Source organism: Syzygium oleosum, unplaced genomic scaffold (genome assembly GCF_021117445.2).
Source record: "Syzygium oleosum isolate NSW1041296 unplaced genomic scaffold, Sole_v2.1 Sole_v2.39, whole genome shotgun sequence".
Classification (NCBI taxonomy): Eukaryota; Viridiplantae; Streptophyta; class Magnoliopsida; order Myrtales; family Myrtaceae; genus Syzygium; species Syzygium oleosum.
In genome coordinates, this window is record NW_026607523.1 from 1,262,447 (window position 1) to 1,284,483 (window position 22,037).

Consider the following 22,037-nt stretch of genomic DNA (forward strand, 5'->3'; position numbering starts at 1 on the left):
AACAAGACAATTAAGGGATTCAGCAGTGGCACCAACCAGGCGGTGTCTGTATTCATATGGAAGAGACTTTATGAACAACTTCACTTGTTCATGATCAGTGAGTTGTGGGGTGACCTGGGCGGCCAAGTTTCTCCATCTGGTGGCATACTCTTTGAAGGACTCACTCTTCTTCTTCTCAGCGCGTTCCAGATCGTCACGAGTAAAGGTGACGTCGAGGTTGAATTGATAATGCTTGAGGAATGCATCAGCGGCATCATCCCAAGACTTAAAAGTATCCACATCTTTCGACATATACCATGTCAAGGCTGGCCCCGTCAAACTCGCTTGAAAGGTCTGAATCATGATGGGTTTGTTGTCAACGTACTGGGTCATCTGCATATGATACATGTGCAAATGATGTCTGGGGCATGATGTGCCATCATATTTCTCGAATTTTGGCATCTTGAACTTTTCTGGTACTTTGACCCGTTTGTATATAGACAGGTCAAGTGGGATAGCATTCTGCGGGCCTTGTAGCTGTTTCAGCATCTCCTCGACTTTTGCAAGGCGTTTGTCCTGTTCTGTCATTGGTACAGCTTCAAGTTCAGGCTTCCTGACAGCAAGGGGAAGCGGATCGTCTTCTAGCGGGGGCATGTTGCTATCGCTGGTGGAGGCCTTGTCTTTTCCAGTAGACGGTGGTGATAACACCACCTCAACTGCTGCAGGCGTAGGTGTGAGCTTGCCATGAATGGATTCCACTTGCTTTGTGAGATTTTGGATCGCATTGACGACCATTTTCATCTCATCTTCCATGTTATTGAGGCGGACATTTTCTTCGGCCATTTTTTTGTAACTACCTGCGAAAACGCGTATATGAATGAGTATAATGCCCAATAAAGAATCATTCTATGACTTAGTCATATTATTATTGCATATTTTCTTTATTTGCAAAGAAAAAAAAGCAAAAAGGGTTTTTATTAATATTAACATTACAGGCGGCGTCCCCGGGGTTCGAACCCCAGTCGCCTTGGACCGTGACGCTACATCCTCGGATACCATTGGGCTGAAGGCCGCGATGGTGTCATTAAGGGGCAAAAATTTTTATTTAAAGCATAAAAAATGGCCCGAATTATATTAACATTTGTACAACCCATAAACATTTTTACAAGAGATAACCAAAACCCCTAAACATAAATACAGGGAAATATAAAAGACGGGGTTTTTAACAAAAATGGCGCCATTCCCGGATGCTCATTCTATAAACGATGGGGAAGCTACAGTATCTCGGAGTCACTTATTTTCATGGATAAGTTCTGCAATAAGCGTATCCCTCGTCTCGTCGGTCCCACCATGCTAGAAACTCTTTCTTAGGGGCGTGGACGGATTGGATATCAGCTCCTCCCATCGTATGTAGAATGCAATCAACGGGTGGCCTAACATTAACAAATCAAATAAATAAGTAGGCTGAATAATAAAATGAGAAGGGACAGAATATATACCTTTCCTTGAACCATGGCAATCACAACGACATACACATGAGGAGTGAGGTTCGATTTCTATCTAGACTGGCTCAGCAAAATGAAATTAAAAGGGTGCCTGACCGGCGCAGCCTCGCGTTGGTGTCAAGTCCTTTTAACCTCGGTCAAATCGAAAGGAATATCTTATAGTCACGCGAATAGCGGCTAAAGATATTTCTTTACGATTTTTTAGAAATAAATTTCGGGGAAAAGAAAGGCAACCTCTACATCGCGGGCTCGCGTTCAAGGTCGTATCTTTCTTAACACCATCCTAAAATGCCCTATCGCGGCCCAGGTCCGGCAGCGTGGTTGTGTGTGCAACGGTGTAGTGCTAAATCATTAAAGCATGCACAACAAATTATAAACAATCAATTCGAACCTGCAAGAACAAATAACACCTTAATGTCAGTATCGTACTTGGAGTCCTTGCTGCTAAACAAAAATCAATTTGAACAGGAAAATTTTTTTTGGCCTAAGTCCACTTTAAACAAAAAAAACAAGTCCCCAGCGGAGTCGCCAGTCTGTCGCGACCGAACTCCCGAGCCTTTTTTTATCGAACATGCAAAAAAAGGGGGGCTCGCCTGGTACGTGCTAAGTCTAGGTTCGGGACTTAACTCGGGCTCTCCCAAGCCCATACCATATCGCGACTTAGGGTTTAAGTTTTTAACATGCAAGTGGTTTATATCAAGGAGTCGCCACTAATCGATTTGGGGTGGGTCGATTAGAAATCCAAATAGGGTGATGGGAGAATCACCCTATTCCTACGAACCAGAGATTAAATGAGTTCGGGGACTTGGTTACATTAGTTGGATAACTAATGCCCTTTCGGTACCATTTTACCCTGTTCATTTCTGAAAACATTTGTCAGGCAATTTGGATTGATTTTAGGACCTTTCTCCTAACATGTGAGGTGATCAAGCGAGTGCATAATCAGAAACGATCAGCAGTCAGGAACACAACAATTCATGCAGCCTAAGGTTCTAACCTTAACTAAGTCAGATGACATTCAAAACACAACTCATGCGATTGTATTAAAAACATGCATAATAATACAGCGATAATAAAAATAACATGCAAAATATTACCGCGCAATCTCAGGCTTGTCTAATTTAAACAAGACAAAAATATGCATAATAATACTACAATAAATTAAACATTTAGAATATATCACACAATAATTTTTCTTTAAAAAGATCTTTTCTTCTTCTTTTTTTTATTTTAAAAAAAAATTTTAAATTTTAAATTTTTTTTTTCGAAAAAAAAAATAATACATAAAAAGAAGAAAAGAAAAGAAAAGAAAAACAAATTTTAATTTTAATTTTTGAAATTTTTTAATATATTTTTTTAAAAATAAAAATAATAATATAATATTAAATCGGGTCGGGTCGGATCCGACCCGGGCGTTGACCCGGGTCGGGTCGGCTGAACCGGGTAAGACTGAACCGTGGGAGCAGCCGCCGGCGAAGCCGAAAATCGGCCTCTCGCCGGCGGACCCAGACCAGCGCCGCCCCCAAATCGGCCCCTGGGACTAAAATCAAACCTCTCCACCCACCGGGGTCACCGTCCGATCACCCGTTCACCGGTCGGAGGCCAAAAACAAATCAGCCTCATTGAGGCATTTCATCGAGCAGGTAGCGTGCGCGGCAAAAATCAAGGGATCTCGGCCTCCTCCGGCGACTCGGTCGGTTCCGACGGCCTTGGTTCGCCTCCAACGGTGAGCAGGGACCGGGACCGACGTCGGTATGGGCCGGGATTCGCACGAAACGGCCGGCGCGAGTCCCGGCCCAACCACGCTGGAAAACAGGGGAAAACAGAGGCGGTTCTCGGCCGGGAGTGACTCACCGGTCGACGGCGCGTTCTGGGGGTCTCCGGATGCTCTGTGGGCAACGGTGACACTGCTGGTTCTCCTTCTTGCTCTGGCGAGCTCTCGGTTTGCTCTCTCTCTCCCTGTTTTCTCTCGGTGCTCTTTTTCTCTCTCTCTCTCTTTTTCTCTCAAAAACCGCCCCTGGCTCGGCGGCCGGAGGTTACGCGCAACAGCGAGGCTGACTGAGGCTCCCTGTTCACTCTGTCTTCTCTCGAATTCACTCAATTTCTCTGGGTCTCTCTCACGGTTTCTCTGTTTTCTCTCAAAATTGGCCGACCGTGGCTCTCTCTCTCTCTCTCTCTCTCTCTCTCTCGATTTTATAGGCGAACGACGGCGTCCCCCGGCTTCGTTACGTCTGCAATGACGACAGCCTGCACCGGCCTACCTGCCCCGCGACTTTCGCGGCCATGGCAGGCCGGTGCAGAGCAGAGCAGAGGGGGGGACCGGTGCGAGAGGGTGCAGAGAGACGGGCGAGAGGAGAGAGAGCCTGGGAAATGGGGAAGACGGGACTGGCCTTAATGGCCAGTCCCTGTGGCGTGCTCGCCTGGGCCTCCTCTGACTGGATGACGACGATGAGGAGCGGCGCCGCCGTGCGTCACGCTTCGGTCGCGCACAGGGGAGAACAGGGGAGGAGAGAGCGACCGACGCAGGGGGAAGGAAGGAAGGAAGAAGGGCTGGGCCGGGCCAGGCCCAGTTGCGGAGGGGGGGAAAAGAAGAAAAGAAAAGGAAAGCGGGCCGGGCCCGCGCGAAGGGAAAAGAAAAGAAAAGAAAAAGGGGCCGGGCCCAGGGGGAAAAGGAAAAAAAGAAATGGGCCGGGTCGGCCCAGCTCCGACCCGGCCCGACTCGAAATTTTTTTTTTTAATCTTCTCTAATAGACCCTATTAATGCAAAATGTGCCTAATTTCTATATGCAATATATTTAAATTGAAATATTTTTGTTTTAGGAATTAAACAAAATTAACTTCTAAATTTTGTGCAATTAATATTGGGCAAATTAAAAATAGGTGTCAACACTATGTTTCCAAGTTCAGCTAATAGGTTACGTTGCCATGTCTTGTGGTGTTGAAGTAGGTAGGTGGTGGGGACACTTGTTGTGAGGACACTTGTTGTGAGCAAACACATTCGAATTATAGTGGGAAAAAAAACATTAGGGTCGATGATACCCACTTAGAGAGGATCTATAAGGAACATATCCAGATTGGAAAATTTAAAAAAAAAATCATAAACCTACCGTACGGATGTCGGTTCCGTCCGAAACTTTTCGATTTAGCTAATTTAATCCTAAACCTTTCGACAATTTGCCAATGCAGTCATTGCGGATGATTTTGGCTGGCAATAACTGATGTGGACATCGGCGGTTCTACGTGATATGACCGGCGCTAACGTGGATATTTTTTGCATTTTCTAAATATATTTTCGGATTTTTTTCTTTTTTTTCTTTTTTTTTTCCACTGTGGGCCGGCGGACTTTAGTATAGAAAAAAAAGGAAAAGAAAAGAAAGGAGAAAAAATTATTAAAATTCAGAAAAATTTGAAAAAAATGAAAAAAAATTTACATCAATGCTAGCCGTGTCACATAGGTTGGCTGACATCCACATCAACGATTTTCGGCCAAAATTAGCTAGAAAAACTACATTGGAAAATTGTCTAAAGGTTTTGGCTAAATTGGCCAAATTGAAAAATTTATAACTGAATTGGCATATGTACAATAGATGCAGGGCTTTTTTGGTAAGTATCTCAGCATGAGAAAAATATTAGGGAAAATACAAAAGAATACATGAATTGTCACCCCTTGCTAAAAAACATTAGGTCTACTTTTCAAAATACAAAATACCTCAGTCTGATCAGAACTACTAAAAGGCCCATCTAGTGAAGAAAGCCCCCAAAAGACTCTAGCCCCAAAACACCCACAGACCCAACAACCCAGCTCCACCACCGCCCTCCCCGACCACCTACCACCTTTCCCGCCGCCTCAGATCGCCCTGCAACCGCCGGCGACACGGCTCACTATCGTCCCGCGATACCTAAACGCCCTCTTTCTCTTCCTCAGGTATGGACCGAATGGGGGACTACATGAGTTATATAGGGCTGTAATATAATGGATGGGATTTTAACCGAAGCCATCTCGCACTGTTTTTGAGCATCTTATGGGCCCAGATAGAGCCTGCCTGACGAGATCCGTGGAATTATGATACTGTGTTTTATCATACATAACATTCAATCGAGTAATTAAAAATTAGGTAAACATTGATAATGTTATAATCAACATAACATAGCATATATAAATTTCAGATGTTATAACCATATTTGTATTATACATCTGTAGCAATGAATCATTTGCTATACATAACAACATGATATGCACTTAATCTAACATAGTTCTCAGACTATTATAGTATTAGCATCAAATACATTGGCCCTAGTTTTATCGATAGTTGCATCTTTTAAAAATACAGGTTGTTTGCGATTTAGACGATTTTTTATATAAATGATTAGTCATTGTAGCAATTAGGAAACTTTATTTTTGCCATACATAAATGTTCAACTTTTGTTAGAAAAAACCATTTCAGTTTCGTACATAAGGGAAGTACTTAGGTTTTCTCTAAAGGGTGCGTTTATTTCGTGGTAATGGAATGATTTAAAAAATATTTTCCTAAATTAATTGTTTGTATCGTCCGCAAAAATGAATGGATGAATTTTTTTTTCATCGTCCATAAAAATATTTAGACACAAATTGTTGTCGATAATGAACATATTTTTTATTAATTAATTTTTTCAAGCGATATAAGCAATTAATTTTTAAAAATATTTTCCAAATCATTCATTCTTAGAAAGTATTACTAGCAAAAGTGCACATGCATCGTGTGTACATTGAAACTTACATTTTGAAGATTGTACAAATTATCTGATTATGTCATATTAAAATATTTAATAGATGACAAAAATCATTGACCCAATATTTGTATGCATATATGTGAAAAGAGACACCAAAATAGTTTACTGACATAATCATTATAAGTAAGTTATTTCAGATTGAGAATTTTTTTTATCGAAATTAAAACTTCATTCATTCAATGCTTCGGTTCATAAAGACAAGGAAAGCTAGATTCAAAACATAACAAATCCCGTAAAAGCTAGGGGCTTAGTACAATCTCGAGCAATAAGCACACACTGGGGGAAGAACAGCATTGGTGCCAAAACTTGTGTACGGAGGCCACTTTGGTGCCAAAACTTTCAATCGGATCACTTAAGTGCTAAAAGTTGTGAAAAACGATCACTTAAGTGCCACTTCGCCGGAAATCCGACGTGGCATTTTTTTATTAATTTCTCAAGCTGATGTGGCTCGCCGGAGGCTGATGTGGGCTTTTCTTTTCTTTTTTCTTTTCTTTTTTTTTTTTCTTTTCTTTCTTCTTATTTCCGATGGCCGGCGTCCGGCCACCGGCCATGGCCGGCCTCGTCGGGCCTCGCCTTCCTCCGGGCGAGGCCCGGCGAGGCCGCCGTGGCCTCGGCGAGGGCCGGCCTCGCCGGGGCTCGCCCTACCCGGGCGAGGGTCGAGGTCGCCCGGGCGGGCGAGCCTTGGCGAGGGCTCACCTCGCGGATCCGCGAGGCCGGCCCTCGCCGAGGCCACGGCTGCCTCGCCGGGCCTCGCCTTCCTCCGGGCGAGGCAGCCGTGGCCTCGGCGAGGGCCGGCCTCGCCGAGGCCACGGTTGCCTCGCCGGGCCTCGCCCGGAGGAAGGCGAGGCCCGGTGAGGCCGGCCATGCCCGGTGAGGCCGGCCATGCCCGGTGGCCTGATGCCGGCCATCGGAAATAAGAAGAAAGAAAAGAAAAAAAAAGAAAAGAAAGAAGAAAATCAGAAAAAAATATTTAAAAAATTGAATTATACACATGGAAATGCCACGTGTCATTAAAATTTAAATATAAAAGCCATTTATTAAATTTGATCGGAATTTCTCGCCGTTGGCACTTAAGTGATCATTTTTTCTCCGATTTGGCACTTAAGTGATCGCCGGCGTAAACTTTTGGCACTTAAGTGATCCAAATGAAAGTTTTGGCACCAAAGTGGCCTCCGTACACAAGTTTTGGCACCAATGCTGTTCTTCCCCCACACACACTGAGTTCTAAAAACTTGACTTAGAATTAAATTTTCGCGTATCTCGCAACATTAAGAATCTCCAAAGCTATCGCTCTCCAAAACCCTCGCGCCTCTTCTCTCCAATTCAGGCCCTTGTCGCTTCACATGGCCGGGAGCGCCAGCGGGCGGAACCCGTGTCGGAGGCTCGCTTCCCACGCTTTCTCCACGTCGAACATCATGCTCCCGCACTCGTTCACGTTCCATCCTTCTAGCGCATGCACTATCCCCGCTACTCGCCAAGCGCTCATCACCCTTCTCGGCAGCCAATTCTGCAGACCAAGAGTTTCGAGTTAATCGGGGTATTCTACGAAACAGTTTCGCGTGCCGTCCGCACATATAAACATGGTTAGTTTCTCTCATCAGGTTTTTACATATGCGCGGGGTGACGTCGATTTTGATAGTAGAGATCAGTGGCCTTATTCTACTTGAAAAAACTAAACAAAGTAACCTGCCCTTTTATATACCCTAGATATCTTCGATCAAGTACTGAGTTTCCATCTTTCTTGTTAAGACAATATACAAGTTATAATTAAGTCTTGCACGATAGGTTAATACACGTGTTCGTTCTATCACGTAATCTACTTACAAACATCGCGGGCTAAATGGGTCGTTATACGGTGTAACTCCATTATTATGTAATTTCTGGCGACAGAATTGATCGAACTAACCTCACAGGAGTGCAGATTATTGAACGACCGGGGAGCGATCATTGCCGGAGTGCTGTGGTAAAGGCAATCTTTGCGGACTTGTTTCAGAGGGAATTGAGAAAAGGGTATGAACAACGTCCCTTTGGGTGCCTTCTTCTGTTCTTCTTCGGCAAGTCCATCTCCTACCAACCATATCTGCAATTAATGATTTTATTAACATCGCTCTTACATAAATTACATGTTGCTAATCTTCAAAAGCTGCCTCGTCAATTACCTTTTGAGAATAAGTTGTTGAAAGGATCAAATTGCCTCCGTACTTTTTATTGAGATTCCCTTTGAGCTTCTCATGCTCATCCCTAGAAGCTACATTTACCTGCCAAATTTCATGTATCAATTAGATGATAAAAAAGAGGTGTATATAACTATATATTGATTGCGGATATGAAAACCCTTTAAGAAAAATGCATTTGCATTATTTTTATTTCACTAAAACAAATCAAGAAAACAAAATCTCATTAAAATAAAGAAAGCGCAAAATAAAAGCAAAATGCTTTTATATAAAGAAGAGGACTGACCACCTGGATACCCCTTGAACATAAAGCATGGGCAATAGCATAAGCACGCTTGTTAAGGTTGCCTCTGAGGAGAACTTGGCTTGTCCCTTCGGGAATGCTGTGGAGCACAATTGCCACTACCAAGCTACTCCCATCCACCAACTTGGTCCTCAAATCTCTGTGCTTTTGAATGTACAATTCACCATTCCCATTCAATTCCTCTCCCTAAAAGAAAAGAAGGCAATTTTTTTATTGAAATAGATAAACACTAGATAATTTGGCTAAAGTAGATACCCAATTGACAGAATTTCGAGTGTGATTTTGAAGGAAGTCAGATCGGGCCTTGCTGTAATTCTTGACGATGAAAAATTAAATTACATTAATAATGAAGGGATTGGCTAGGGAGGATACACCATCTTGCCTGATTGAGAAGACTTAAAGTCAGAACCTTGACTCCCTTCTGGTTAGCATCCAGTATAGCTTCTTCTATCAAGCCATTGATAGCTTCTTTTCGCCGTTGTAATAGATACTACAGTAAAATGAAGAACATGAAACGAAGTCGACACACAGATGGACATATAGATGTCTTGGAGAAACTAGACAACCCATAGACTCAAAATGTTCAGTCGACACTCTATTTTGGACAATAGAGGTCTGTTAGTACTTTGTAGCTAGGGGAGTGAGATGCAATCTTGAAAAAGAGAAGGTGGTGATTTAGATAAGGAATTTGAAAGGCCAAAGTTTCACTTTTAAAAGTATCCCCAGGCATCATAATATTCTACAAATTAAGATAATTGCTAACTATCTAATTTGAGGAAATATTACTTGTAATATTGATCATTTTGAGATTACTTGGGCATATTTTCATCGGTTTTTTTTTCTTTTTATTAAAAAGCATACTTTGATCGGTTATTAAGTAAATCGTTATCACCCATTTTTATCTAGTAGAAATTTCTCGATTTCAAATTGTATTGAGGCCTTGAGTCATACATATTCCAACTCTTTCTAAATAAAATAAAATCCAATTCTCACCATTTTCTCTTCACACGCAATATAGGGGGAAATCATTTTCAACCTCATAAAACCTTCTTGGTTTCCAAACAGCGAATGGAAGTCTCATCTAAAAACAACTAAACCATTTTCAGTTAAATGGTTGAGTCAGATAATAATTTCTTATGTTTGGGAAAAAAAAGATAATAATTTCTTATGCCTAAGGAAATTAAGTAGGCAACTCGAGTGGTACCGTGCATGCATTGTTGTTTAGTTATTAAGAGGATCCATGACATGTACCATGGTCATCACCCAAGCATTTTGAATTTTTCCAAACAATATCTTTCATGGAGTTTTATTGACAAACTTAGGAATCAATAAATTATGATCTCCAACCATCCATCGTGCTATTACTATCTTCCTTAAAATTAAGACATTTGATATATTTTTATTTTGGAGAGCTATTGATCACCATGTGACGTATGAGTGTACTGCAAACTCATGTGATATGCGAGGGGTGGGGCGAAGTAAACATGTTGGGATCAGGTAGGTGTCCCGCTGGGACATTTTGCCAATTCAAGAGTACAGAAAAAAGGAAAATAATCAAAGTTAATGCACTGGATACAACAAGGGAAAGTAAACACCAAGTGTGGAAACACAACAAGCTCTTATCTTTAGCTCTTACTTGGAAATTGTATCTCGGAATCACCCAAGATTGCAACTTGAGTTTCTTGAAGGCGTTCCTCTCCAAGACGAAAGAGCGGCCGTAGATCCAGGTCCACGCCACGGTGGCGAGCGTGAGAGGCCACATGATCCACGTGTACCCCTTGGGCGAGTGGGGCCGAGACGCAAGGGATGCGAATCCCAAACGAATATGGTAGATGGACTCCGGCGTTGTCAGGTGCGTCAGATGCACCACGTCCGGCGAATCTCCTACTCTTCGAAGGGATGTCTCGTATGTGCCGTCCAATGCTTGGTCCACCGTTCCGTATATGTAATCATAGATTGGCATGAAAAGACTGTAATTTGTCCGGAATTGGGTGTGGTGCAACGAATGGAACCTGTCAAAGTGTCTTGACTCATGAGCAAATTCCTAACTAAAAATCTACGTGTCACGAGAACCAATGTCATAATAGTACTAATTAACAAGTATTGGTCGTGATTGAACGTTGTTCTAAGAAAATTTAAATCTACAAATATTGTGAACTTTTCATATTCATTACTTAATAAACGGTATAAGAACATTTTTGTCCAACAAAGTTATAATGTCGCATAATTTTGTGGGCATGGACCAACCTACCTCTCATTTAAACCTGTCCCCCACTTATGTATGACCGTGAACTGATATCGAGCCAACGTATGCTTGTATTCATGCACGTAATCCATATCTGTGTTTAGGTCTTCTACCCGTGCTCAAGTAATTGTTTCGATTTTTCCAGTTTTTGGCAAATTTTCCTTTTTCAAACAAAAACTACTCTAACATTGATTATTTTGCCCATCTTCCCTAGCAACGCGAATCATATGTGTCCCACATTTACATATAGGCTCCTTTCTTCAACTTCGCCTTAATGATTTCGTAAAGGCTTTTCCCTTTGATGCTCTTAATAGTGTGAAAACAATGGAGAGAGAGAGAGAGAGGAGCAATGTTTGAAACAAACGCGAAAAAACAAATACAGAACACAAGGATTTACGTGATTCGATCACAAGGTGATTTACGTCCACAGGCGAGGCAAAACAAGATTCCACTATAATCAAAGAGAGTACAGTTTTCAGAAGTCGAAAAAACGACTTAACAAAATCTCACGGCTCACAAATCTCTCCCAAAACGAAAAATCTCTCTTAATCAATGAAAAAACCTAGCCGCAATATAAAAAGGGCTCCCCAAAAAAAGACCAAGTACATAAAATTCAAGACATATTTAACAAGGAAACAAAGGAGAGAGATCAAATGACATCGAATTATGTATCGTGGGACTTACGATGGAGTGTACATTAAGTACTTGAGAGGTGGAAAGATGGTGAAGAGCCAATTCGGGATGAGCTCGAAATTGCAGTGACCCATGTTGTTCATGAGATCAATGAACATGATGTAGCCAGTGAGGGATGCCATCGAAATAGTTCTCGTGATCAATGTTGTAACCAACGGTATCGCAAATAGCATAAAATACACAATGTGTTCCGCGAATGGATGAATTACGGCTGCAAAAAGAAAAGGAAAAGAAAGAGAATAAGAACGTCAAAAATCAAAGTTTGTCTAACTATATCATGAAAGCAAAATGTAAATAATAAGAGCCAGTATGTCGGCTATCTACTTACAATGAGTCATTCAGTCCCTCCTAAGTACCACGTATGTGCCACTACTCCAAGACGATAATGTCCGTCTTTACAAAAAAGTGCAACACAGAGCGTGATTGGATTGAATTTTGTAAATTATCTCAGTATACTAAACTCGTGTAAATTTTTTTTGCAGCTGATCGTTGATCTAGTAGCATCAACTCATTTTCATCATAGAAGACACAATAAAACAAGTAGAGATAGAGCTGTCATGGTTAGGCACGTCTTTTAATTGCGTAATGAGCTAAAAAAGGATCGTGTTAAATGTGATGTGAAGCATAACTTACATGAGATGGGCTCGGTGACAATGGAGGAGTGGTGGTGGGAGTGATAGCGAGAGTAGAGAAAATGGTGGTGGAGAGCTCGGTGAAGCCAGTAATACAGGAATTCCACGACCAAGGCATGAATCAGGACGGTGATGATCACACCATCTGCTCTCCAAAGTGGCAAGTGAGAGGCTTGAGGGACTGTCATGCGACTCGCGTAAATTAGAATCCCAGTGAGCAAGATCTGGTCGTCCCTGCATAGAAAGACAAAGCAGAAAAACAAAGATTCGCCCTGAAAATGATTAAGAACTGACTAAACTATGATTTATTTGTAAAATAATGTCGTTGATGGCCCCTTAATCATTGCTTCCTGCCTATGTTGTTGTGTCCTTGGTGAGGAAGACATTGTTTCATATGATAGACTGGTGTAGTTTCACCTAACTTCAGGGACAAAAAGAAAACTCTTTCTTTTTCCAACGTGACAAAGGCTTGTCGTTTGTCAGTCATTTCCACTCTTTATGATAGCAGTAATGACAAGATCCATAACTAAATTGAGCTTATTCCGTGGTGTAGTGAAATCTTATGGGACAAAACAATCACTGCGTAAAAGGGTTGGTGCTATATTATGAATAGCTTCATTTAACAAAAACACAAGAACTGTCTGCGCACTAGAGAGAGAGAGAGACCAGTTGCTTTCTCGATCCACCTGCTCGAACTCGATGCCTCGGTTGACAATCCGGTTGTTGCCTTTAGCCGTCCGGTGGCGAGAGAGCGAGATCCAGATCTGATTGTGAAGCACCCTCGCCAGAAGAAAAGGGAGCATGAGGAAGTAGCTGGAGTCCCTCTCGCCTGTCCCTTTTGCAATGAATTGGTACGTGCCATGAACCGCCCATGGGACCAAAATCATGTACTATTGCAGCCCCCCCAAACCCCACAAACACATAGAAGTAGATGACAAGTGAGACGAACTATACAGTCGATCACAAGGGACTAGTCAAATTTCGCAAGTGCATGCAATTACATCTCTCATGCAAATAGAAATCGCAAGATTATTTGCTGATATTTCTTTATATGTGCAATGTGTGTGGAGTCTTTCATCAGTTATCCATTATATAGATTGCATTGGACATAAATAAAGTTCGAGATGTTTCTTGCATCATAAATAATTTTATTATGTAGATAACATTTAAGATGTTCCTCGCGTGATTATCAAAATCACTGCTCTTTCCTTTTTATATTGTTGATGGTTGAAGCACTTCTCTACGTTATCGGACTAGTAAAATTTACTTTGCAATATAAGATGTTCACGATATGACGAACCCAAGCACTAACAAGTCGGGAAAATTACAAAAAAAGTCTTAAACCTATTGTAATTGTGCCAATTCAGTCATAAACATTTTTTTTTTTGCCAATTCAGTCCTAAACCTTTTGTAATTGTGCCAACTCAGTCCATCCGGCCACTTTTGGCCGACCGACGTTGATGTGGACGTCGGCCGGCGACGGCCGACGGACATGGCATTATTTTAATATATATTTTTATTTTTTTCCTTTCTCTTTTTTTTATTTTTTCTTTCCTTCTTCCCCCTGGCCAGACCAGCCAGGGGGAGGCTCGCCATCGCCGGCACTGGCAAGGGCAAGCCTCGCCCAACTCCAGTGAGGGCCAGCGAGCTTAACCTCACCCAGATCTGGCAAGGTTGAGCTTCGCCATGGCTGTGGGTGAGGTTGAGCTTGCCCAGCCATGGCGAGCTCCGCCTTCACCTCGCCCAGCCATGGCGAGGCTCGCCCTCGCTTGTGCCAGCGAGCCAGCCCTAGCCCCTGGCCGGTCCGGCCACCAGGGGAAGAAGGAAAGGCAAAAAAAAAAAATAGAGAAAGGAAAAAAATAAAAAAAATTTCGAGCTTCGCCATCTCCGGCCCTCGCTGATGCCAGCAACGATGAGCCTCGCTGTCGCACAGCCATAGCGAGGCTCGAGCTCGCCCAGCGGCGGCAAGGGCGACTCGCCATGGCTGGGTGAGCTTGACCTCGCCCAAATCTAGCGAAGTCGAGCCTTGCCTAGCCATGGCGAGCTCCACCCTCGACGGAGCTGGGCGAGGCTCGCCCTCGCCAGTACCGGTGAGGGCGAGCCTCCCTCGTGGCCGGCGAGGTCACCTCGCCGGGGAGCCTCCCTAGTGCCAGAAACAAAAAAAAAAAGAGAAAGGAAAAAAAAAATTAAAATAATGCCACGTCAGCCGCCCGGCGTCCACGTCAGCGCTGGCCGGCCAAAAGTGGCAAGATGGACTGAATTGGCCAAAAAAAAAAGTTTAGGATTGAATTGGCATAATTGCAATAGGTTTAAGACTTTTTTGGTAATTTTCCCCTAACAAGTCAAATACTTTTTCCTAAAAAGAGATTGTGCATGCAAATTGCATATACCCAATTCTAATATACGTGCGGGCAATTAACACGATATTGTGAAAGAAAAAAACAAGCCGACATTTTGAGAAAATTCTAAATTCACCTACCTTAGACAATAGTTTTGAAACTTGCCAAGGAACACGAACCAAAAGATCGATATACCTTAAAGCACCCCAGAGACTTCCATGGCCAGTCGGTGAGAATTCCCGGTTTGGAAGCCATTTCTTCTTCTCTGTTTTTGGCCAGACTATTCTTTAGGAATGCAAGACCCTTTGTGCTACAATAATACATGTGCAACATCTTTTATAGTACTTCTCCTCTTGCATCAAGTGTCCCACCTGTACCATGTGTTAGGTATTCCATTCAATCCACATAAAGTTCAACGCAAAGGTCCAAACTTATAGGTGGTGTGTGACCGCATTTTACATCAAGTGTCCCACCTGAGTTAACGCCTTGAGTCGAATCCGTTGACCCGGGTCGGATCCGACCGACCCAGATCCACCGAACAGACCCGGTTTTAATATTATATTATTATTTTATAAAAAATATATTTTTAAAAAAATATTTAAAATTAAAAAAAAGAATTTCGCTTTTTTTATTTTCTTTTAATATTAGGGTATGATTTAGATATAGTATTGTCTAATATTTTTCTAAATTATGTGATATGTTTTAAATTATTATTGTATTATTATTATGCATGTTGTTTTTAATTAGAATATGATTGCATAAATTGTTGTGTTTTGAATGTTGTTCGCCTTAGTTAGGGCTAGAATCTTAGACTGCATATCTATTTTGACTGCGAATTATTTATGATTATGCACTTGCTTGATCACCTCATATGTTAAGAGAAAGGTCCCAAAATCAATCCAAATTGCCTAATAAATATTTTCAGAAATGAACAGGGTAAAAAGATACCGAAAGGGCATTAGTTATCCAACTAGTGTAACCAAGTCTCCGAACTCATTTAATTTCTGGTTCGTAGGAATAGGGTGATTCTCCCATCACCTTATTTGGGTTTCTAATCGACTCACCCCAAATCGATTAGTGGCGACTCCTTGATATAAACTACTTGCAGGTTAAAAACCTAAACCCTAAGTCGTGATATGGTATGGGCTTGGGAGAGCCCAAGTTAAGTCCTGAACCTAGACTTAGCGCGTACCAAGCGAGACCTCCTTTTTTGTATGTTGAGAAAAATAGGAAGTCGGTCGTGATAGACTAGAGACTCCGCTGGGGACTTGTATTTTTTGTGGACTTAAGCCAAAATTTTTTTTTATCCTATTCAAAAATAATTTTTGTTTGGCAGTGAGGACTCCAGGTTTGACCTTGACATTAAGGTGTTATTTGTTCTTGTAGGTTCAAATTGATTGTTTATGAATTGGTGTGCATGCTTTAATGATTTAGCATTACACCGTTGCACACACAACTGCGTTACCGGACCTGGGTCGCGATAGGGCATTTTATGATGGTGTTAAGAAAGATACGGCCTCGAACGCGAGCATGCGATGTAGAGGTTGCCTTTCTTTTCCCCAAAATTTCTTTCTAAAAAAAATCGTAAAGAAATATCTTTAGCCACTATTCGCGTGACTATAAGATATTCCTTTCGATTTAGTCGAGGTTAAAAGGACTTAACACCAACGCGAGACTGCGACGGTCAGGCACCCTTTTAACTTCATTTTGCTGAACCAGTCTAGATAGAAATTGAACCTCACTCCTCATGTGCATGTTGTTGTGATTGCCATGGTTCAAGGAAAGGTATATATTCTATCCCTTCTTATTTTATCATGCAACCTACTTATTCATTTGATTTGTTACTGTTAGGTCACCCGTTGATTTCATTCTATATATGATGGGAATAGCTGATGTTCAATTCGTCCCCACTCCCAAGAAAGAGCTTCTGGCGTGGTGGAACCGACTTGATCAGAATGGCCAATAATATGTCAAAACAAGAATCGGTTGCCTACTTCCTTTGCTCAAGATCAATGTCCATTCTAGTATGATGCAGGCATTAGCACATTTCTGGTGCCCTTAGACATCCATTTTCGTATTTGGTAAGTTTGAAATGACCCAGACTCTAGAAGAATATAGCGTTACCATTGAAAAGCGGGATCTGAGCTCATCAAACCACTTTTGGGTGTGTCCCCTCTACCCGAATTATCTCAGTTTTTGCGAGTCGATAGCAATACCGTGAAAAGAGTCATTAAAGCTCATTGTAATGCATGCCCCTGGTTTTTCTTAAATGAATGCTTTGAAATTCAACCCATGAGCCAAAAATCTAAGATTTTTTTCCTTGCTTTTATCGGGTGTGTCATTTTCCCTCATCGCAAAAATTCAATAAATCCCTCGATTGCGTATGTGGCCAAACAAATTTGCGCTGACTTGGATTGTATTAATTCGATTCTGGTAGAAACATTTTTGTCCCTTAACCGTTTTAAACAAAATGAGGAGAAAATCATGTTGGTTGCCCCGGAAATTTTGCAAATTTAGTTTTTATCCCACATAAGATGATTCGGGTACCTCATGCATCTTTTTGAAATTGATGACCTTACGTACCCAATACAAAGATTCGAAGTCTTACAAAGTAATTCCCCCGATAAGGATTACTCTACCTGGATAAACTTTTTGAAAATCCCCGATCCTGAAGCATTCTTATGGCACGCTAAATGGTTCCATGAGGGTCAGGTGCATTATGCTCACAGGTTTCATAACCCTGTTCCACTGCTCGGTTTATCTGGCGCCACTTCTTACTACCCCTATTGGGTAGCCCGCCAGTACAAGGTCCTTCAATAGATCCCGCCGCCTCTTAAGACAGATCTGTTTCGAGTCCGATTCACTTGTTTGAAGCACAACTACGTCAACGAGATTCGCGCTATCCAGAGTGCATGGGTCGAGTGTCAGCCGAAAAATGTCATTGTACCCAGGAGACTAAAAGGGCAAGAAAAGGTACACCATGTCTCTCTGTTCTACATTCTACATTATCAAATCCCGACAGCTCTACAGCCAAAGGACCCAGATGTAACTGACAAGTCCAATCGTCAAGCATGGATCGACTATCTCGAAAGGACTGTAAGGATGAGGGATACGCTTATCACGGAGCTTGTCCGTGAAAATAAGCGGTTCGGAGAGACTGTGGCCTCCCCATCGTTTATAGAATGAGTGTCCGGGAAGGGCGCCCTTTTGTTAAAAGCCCCCGTCTTTTATATTTCCTAGTATTTATGTTTAGGGGTTTTTGTTTTCTTGTTTAAAGTGTTTATGGGTTGTATTAATGTTAATATAAGTCAGATCACTTTTTGTTATATAAATAATATATTTTGCGCTTTAATGACACCACCCTGGCCTTAGCCCAGTGTTATCCGGGGACGAGCGGAAGCGGTCCGAGGTGACCGGGGTTCGAACCCCGGGGACACTGTTTGTAATGTTAATATTAATAAAAACCTTTTTTGCTTTTTTTTTCTTTACAAATAAAGAAAATATGTAATAAATAGATATAATATTATGACTAGGTCATGAAATGATTCTTTATTAGGCCTTATACTCATTCATTTCAACGTTTTCATAGGTAGTTACGAACTAAATGGCCGAGGAAAACGTGCCGATCCGTCTTAATAACATAGAAAATGAAATGAAGATGGCTTTCAATGCACTTGAAAATCTCACCAAGCAGGTAGAATCTATCAATGGCAAGCTCACGCCCGCCCCTGCATCAATTGAGGTGATGTTACCGCCACCGTCTATTGGAAAAGAGAAAGCCTCCACCAGCGACAGCAAAATGCCCCTGCTAGAGGACGATCCGCTTCCACTTGCCGTCAAGAAGACTGAGCTTGAAAGTGTGCCTATGACAGAGCATGACAAGTACCTTGCAAAGGTCGAGGAGATGTTGAAACAGTTGCAGGGCCCGCAACATGCTGTCCTAGTTGACCTATCCGTGTACAAAAGGGTCAAGGTGCCGAAAAAATTCAAAATGGCAGAATTCGAAAAATATAATGGCACTTCATACCCCAAGCACCACTTGCACATGTATTATGTGCGAATGACTCAGTATGTCGATAATGAGCTTCTCATGATCCAGACCTTTCAAGCAAGCTTAACAGAGCCAGTTTTGATATGGTATATGTCGAAAAATGTAGATGCCTTTAAATCCTGGGATGATGTCGCGGAAGCATTCCTCAAACAGTATCAATTCAACTTCAACGTCACATTTTCTCGTGACGACCTTGAACGCACTGAGAAGAAGAAAAGTGAATCGTTTAAAGAATATGCCACAAGATGAAGGAAACTTGGCTGCTCAGGTTATCCCAGAACTTACTGACCATGAACAAATGAAGCTGTTCATTAAATCTCTCCCGTATGAATACAGACATCGCCTGGTTGATGCCACTGCTGAGTCTCTTAATCGGCTTGTTCCAGTGGGCGAACGAATTGAGATGGGATTGCGTGACGGGTGGTTCACGAATCCCACCTCCACAAGCAAGAGACTCAGCACGAGGAAGGAAAAAGAACCCTCAACAGATGAGAACATTACATATACCCAGATCGTTCATCCTCCCCCGATGGTTCAAGTGAGCGGTGAGCAGTAGTCGACCTCAAGCTGCCAGGCCTTAAAGCAATATAAGAAAAGATAGTTCACTCCACTACCTGGATCCCTTTCTCAGGTCCTGGCCATACTTCGCAAGAAAAATTTGCTCTCCACTGAGCCAAAGCGGCCCAACTCAAAGAGCTTCTCGAGCTACGATCCGTCTAAAAAATGCGACTATCACATGGGCGAGGTAGGACATTCGACAGATAACTGCTATACCCTCAAGCACCGAGTACAAAACTTGATGGACACCAAAGCCTTCTCGTTTCATACGTCCAAGCCAAATGTCCAGAATAACCCGCTACCAGAGCATGCGAACAAAATTAATGCCATATTCAGTTTCGACGCTGGTCGAATCAAGAACGTAAGGGTATACACCTCTGACGTTTATAACGGGCTAGTGAAAGCAGGATACTATCCCGCAAATGAGGTACGACCCCTGGTCCTGATGAAGGAAAGAGTTGCCAAGATGGCGCAAGCAGGTCTAATCATGTATGCCGATCATACCGACATAGTTGCCACCATCTCCCAGGTTATCATTGATTGGGATGAAGAACTCTCAGCATTGAATGCCAGAACAAGTGAATCCATCCCTACACTTGTGAAAGAACCTTTGACTGACAACCTAGACGAGGAGGAGGAACTGACGATTGAAGTACCCCTAACCGAGGAGCACATAGTGATCAAGATACCTCAGCCTTACCAGTACGAGAATGACAAAGCAGTCCCATGGTCCTACGAACTGGACGTTGACCTAATCACCAGGTCAGGACGAACATATGCCTAAGCTAATGTGCAGCCTCCGAAGCCTGTCACCGATGAAGAAGCCAAGGAATTCCTGGCCATCATCAAAGCTAGTGAATACAATGTGGTAGATCAGCTACGCAAGTTGCCCGCCCAGATTTCTTTGCTAGAGCTACTTCAAACATCCGTGAAGCATCAGAAATCTCTGATGAAAATGCTCAGCGAAGTAAATGTCCCAGAGATAATTGAGCATGACAAGTTAGAAGCATTTGTAGGGTCCATCCTGTTGAAGGACCATATAACATTCTCAGAGGATGATTTTCCCGTCGAAGGTAGGGGGCATACCAAGAGTCTCTACATCTCTGTTAAATGTAGAAACTCCCATGTGGCTCGAGTTCTGATAGACAATGGGTCTGCTTTGAATATTTACCCATTGGCAACCTTGCGCCGTCTCAATATAGACACGTCTAAGCTCCGTGCCTCCAAAACATCCGTCCGAGCATTTGACGGGATGAAGAAAGACACTGTTGGTGAGATCGACCTTGATGTCCAGATTGGCCCAACCATGTTTAGCATTCTGTTTCAGGTAATATACATCCCCACTGAGTTTAGCTTTTTGCTGGGCCATCCCTGGATTCACTCTGCTGGAGCCGTACCTTTAAGCCTTCACCAAAATTGTGAAGTTTGTAGCCCAAGGGAAGCTAATCACAGTTCTTGGAGAAGAAGACCATCGAATCTATCAAGAAACTGCCATCTCGTATGTCGAACCAAGTGACAAGGTGGAATCCAGTTATCAGTCTATCGAGCTCGTATCAACCATGCACGGATATCGAGAAACTTCTCCCTTCATCCCTGATATGTCAAAAGCCGCAATCATGGTAGGGAAGGTTATGGTTGGGAATGGCTTCACCCCAGGTCGATGACTCGGCAGAGGAGGCCGGGGCATCTGAGAGCCTATCCAGGCCGCCAGGAATCACTGTACCGCTGGTCTAGGATATCGCGGAGGAAACCCACAGGCCAATAAGGGGCACGAGAGGGATCAAGTTGGTTTGCTACTTCTCCATATCTGGGAGACTTTCCCGCCACCTGCTTAATTGTTGCAGGATGAAAAAATTTATCTTAACCTCTTAGGACAATCCGGTGATGGGTTCAAGCATCCTGCCAAATGTTCAAGTCACCCGAGCTCCTCGACACTTCTTGTAAATGTTGCTGTCGATCGACAGGAAAACTTAGACGAGCTAGTGATTGTAAAAGAAAGTGGGCAGGAGGATGCCTTAGATGGCGTGATCACCCTATTTGACGATATATTCGTGGGTGCCATTCACGAAGAGTCGACCCCAGAAGCAAGTCCAAACCCAGTTGATCGTCTTGCACGTTTGCAGAATCAGGTAGAAGAACTACGAGATTTGCTCATATCCTTGAAGGATATCATTGCCCAACTCCCTGCCTGATTGTTGCTGCTTCCCGATCAAGAAGAGGTGATATTCCCTATCCTTTTGCAGAAGGGGCTGATCACAAGGATGTCAAAACACCCTACTTCTGAGTACTTCATTAACTACGATCCCTCCAAATCTTGTGACTATCATTCGGGAGAGATCGGGCACTCGCTGGATGATTGCGATACTCTGAAGAATAGAATTCAAGACCTACTGGACGCCAGGGCATTCACTTTTCGTGCCCCATGGTTGTGTCATGGTAGGAATGACCTCTTGGTGATACCTAACATTCGTGCTGTTGCCCCTGAGCTTTCTGATAAGGCACATAAGGGGAAGGCAATTATGGATACCCTGTGCGAGCTCAGTGGTAAGTTTGACTATTACATTGACTACTAGATGTATCAAGTTTTTATGAAGACCAGCAGAATAGCATTCCTAGTGGATGGGACGACATGGAAAGGATGACACCAGCAAAGAGAGGAGATGATGAGATGGACTCTTGGAATGATACTTTCGAAAGTTTCTTTGTCAACGCGATAGACGAAGGACCAGTGGAGGGAATGGGCGCAAGCCTGCTTGAGTAGAATTCCTCTCCTCTTTTCTGCATGAA

The 22,037-nt window shown here is 42.7% G+C and overlaps 1 protein-coding gene across 1 annotated transcript; it reads right to left on the reverse strand.

The window, feature by feature from the left end:
* Positions 1-7,576: 7,576 nt before the first annotated feature.
* LOC115661728 (very-long-chain aldehyde decarbonylase CER1-like) lies at positions 7,577-13,204 on the reverse strand. Its single transcript, XM_030583933.2, has 9 exons — positions 12,969-13,204; positions 12,304-12,536; positions 11,662-11,881; positions 10,369-10,744; positions 9,115-9,222; positions 8,718-8,918; positions 8,414-8,512; positions 8,161-8,334; positions 7,577-7,761 (listed from the first exon to the last, which is right to left on the reverse strand). Exons 1-9 carry the CDS (start codon positions 13,187-13,189, stop codon positions 7,594-7,596), a joined length of 1,800 nt encoding a protein of 599 aa, XP_030439793.1. The 5' UTR covers positions 13,190-13,204; the 3' UTR covers positions 7,577-7,593.
* Positions 13,205-22,037: the final 8,833 nt, after the last annotated feature.

Coding starts and splice junctions, on each gene's coding strand:
- LOC115661728 (XM_030583933.2), bottom strand. CDS start 13,189: ATGATTTTGGTCCCATGGGCGGTTCATGGCACGTACCAATTCATTGCA. Junction 10,745..11,661: donor TACTTAATGTACACTCCATC/GTAAGTCCCACG, acceptor ACACTTTGACAG/GTTCCATTCGTTGCACCACA. Junction 8,919..9,114: donor CTTTAAGTCTTCTCAATCAG/GCAAGATGGTGT, acceptor CTTTTCTTTTAG/GGAGAGGAATTGAATGGGAA.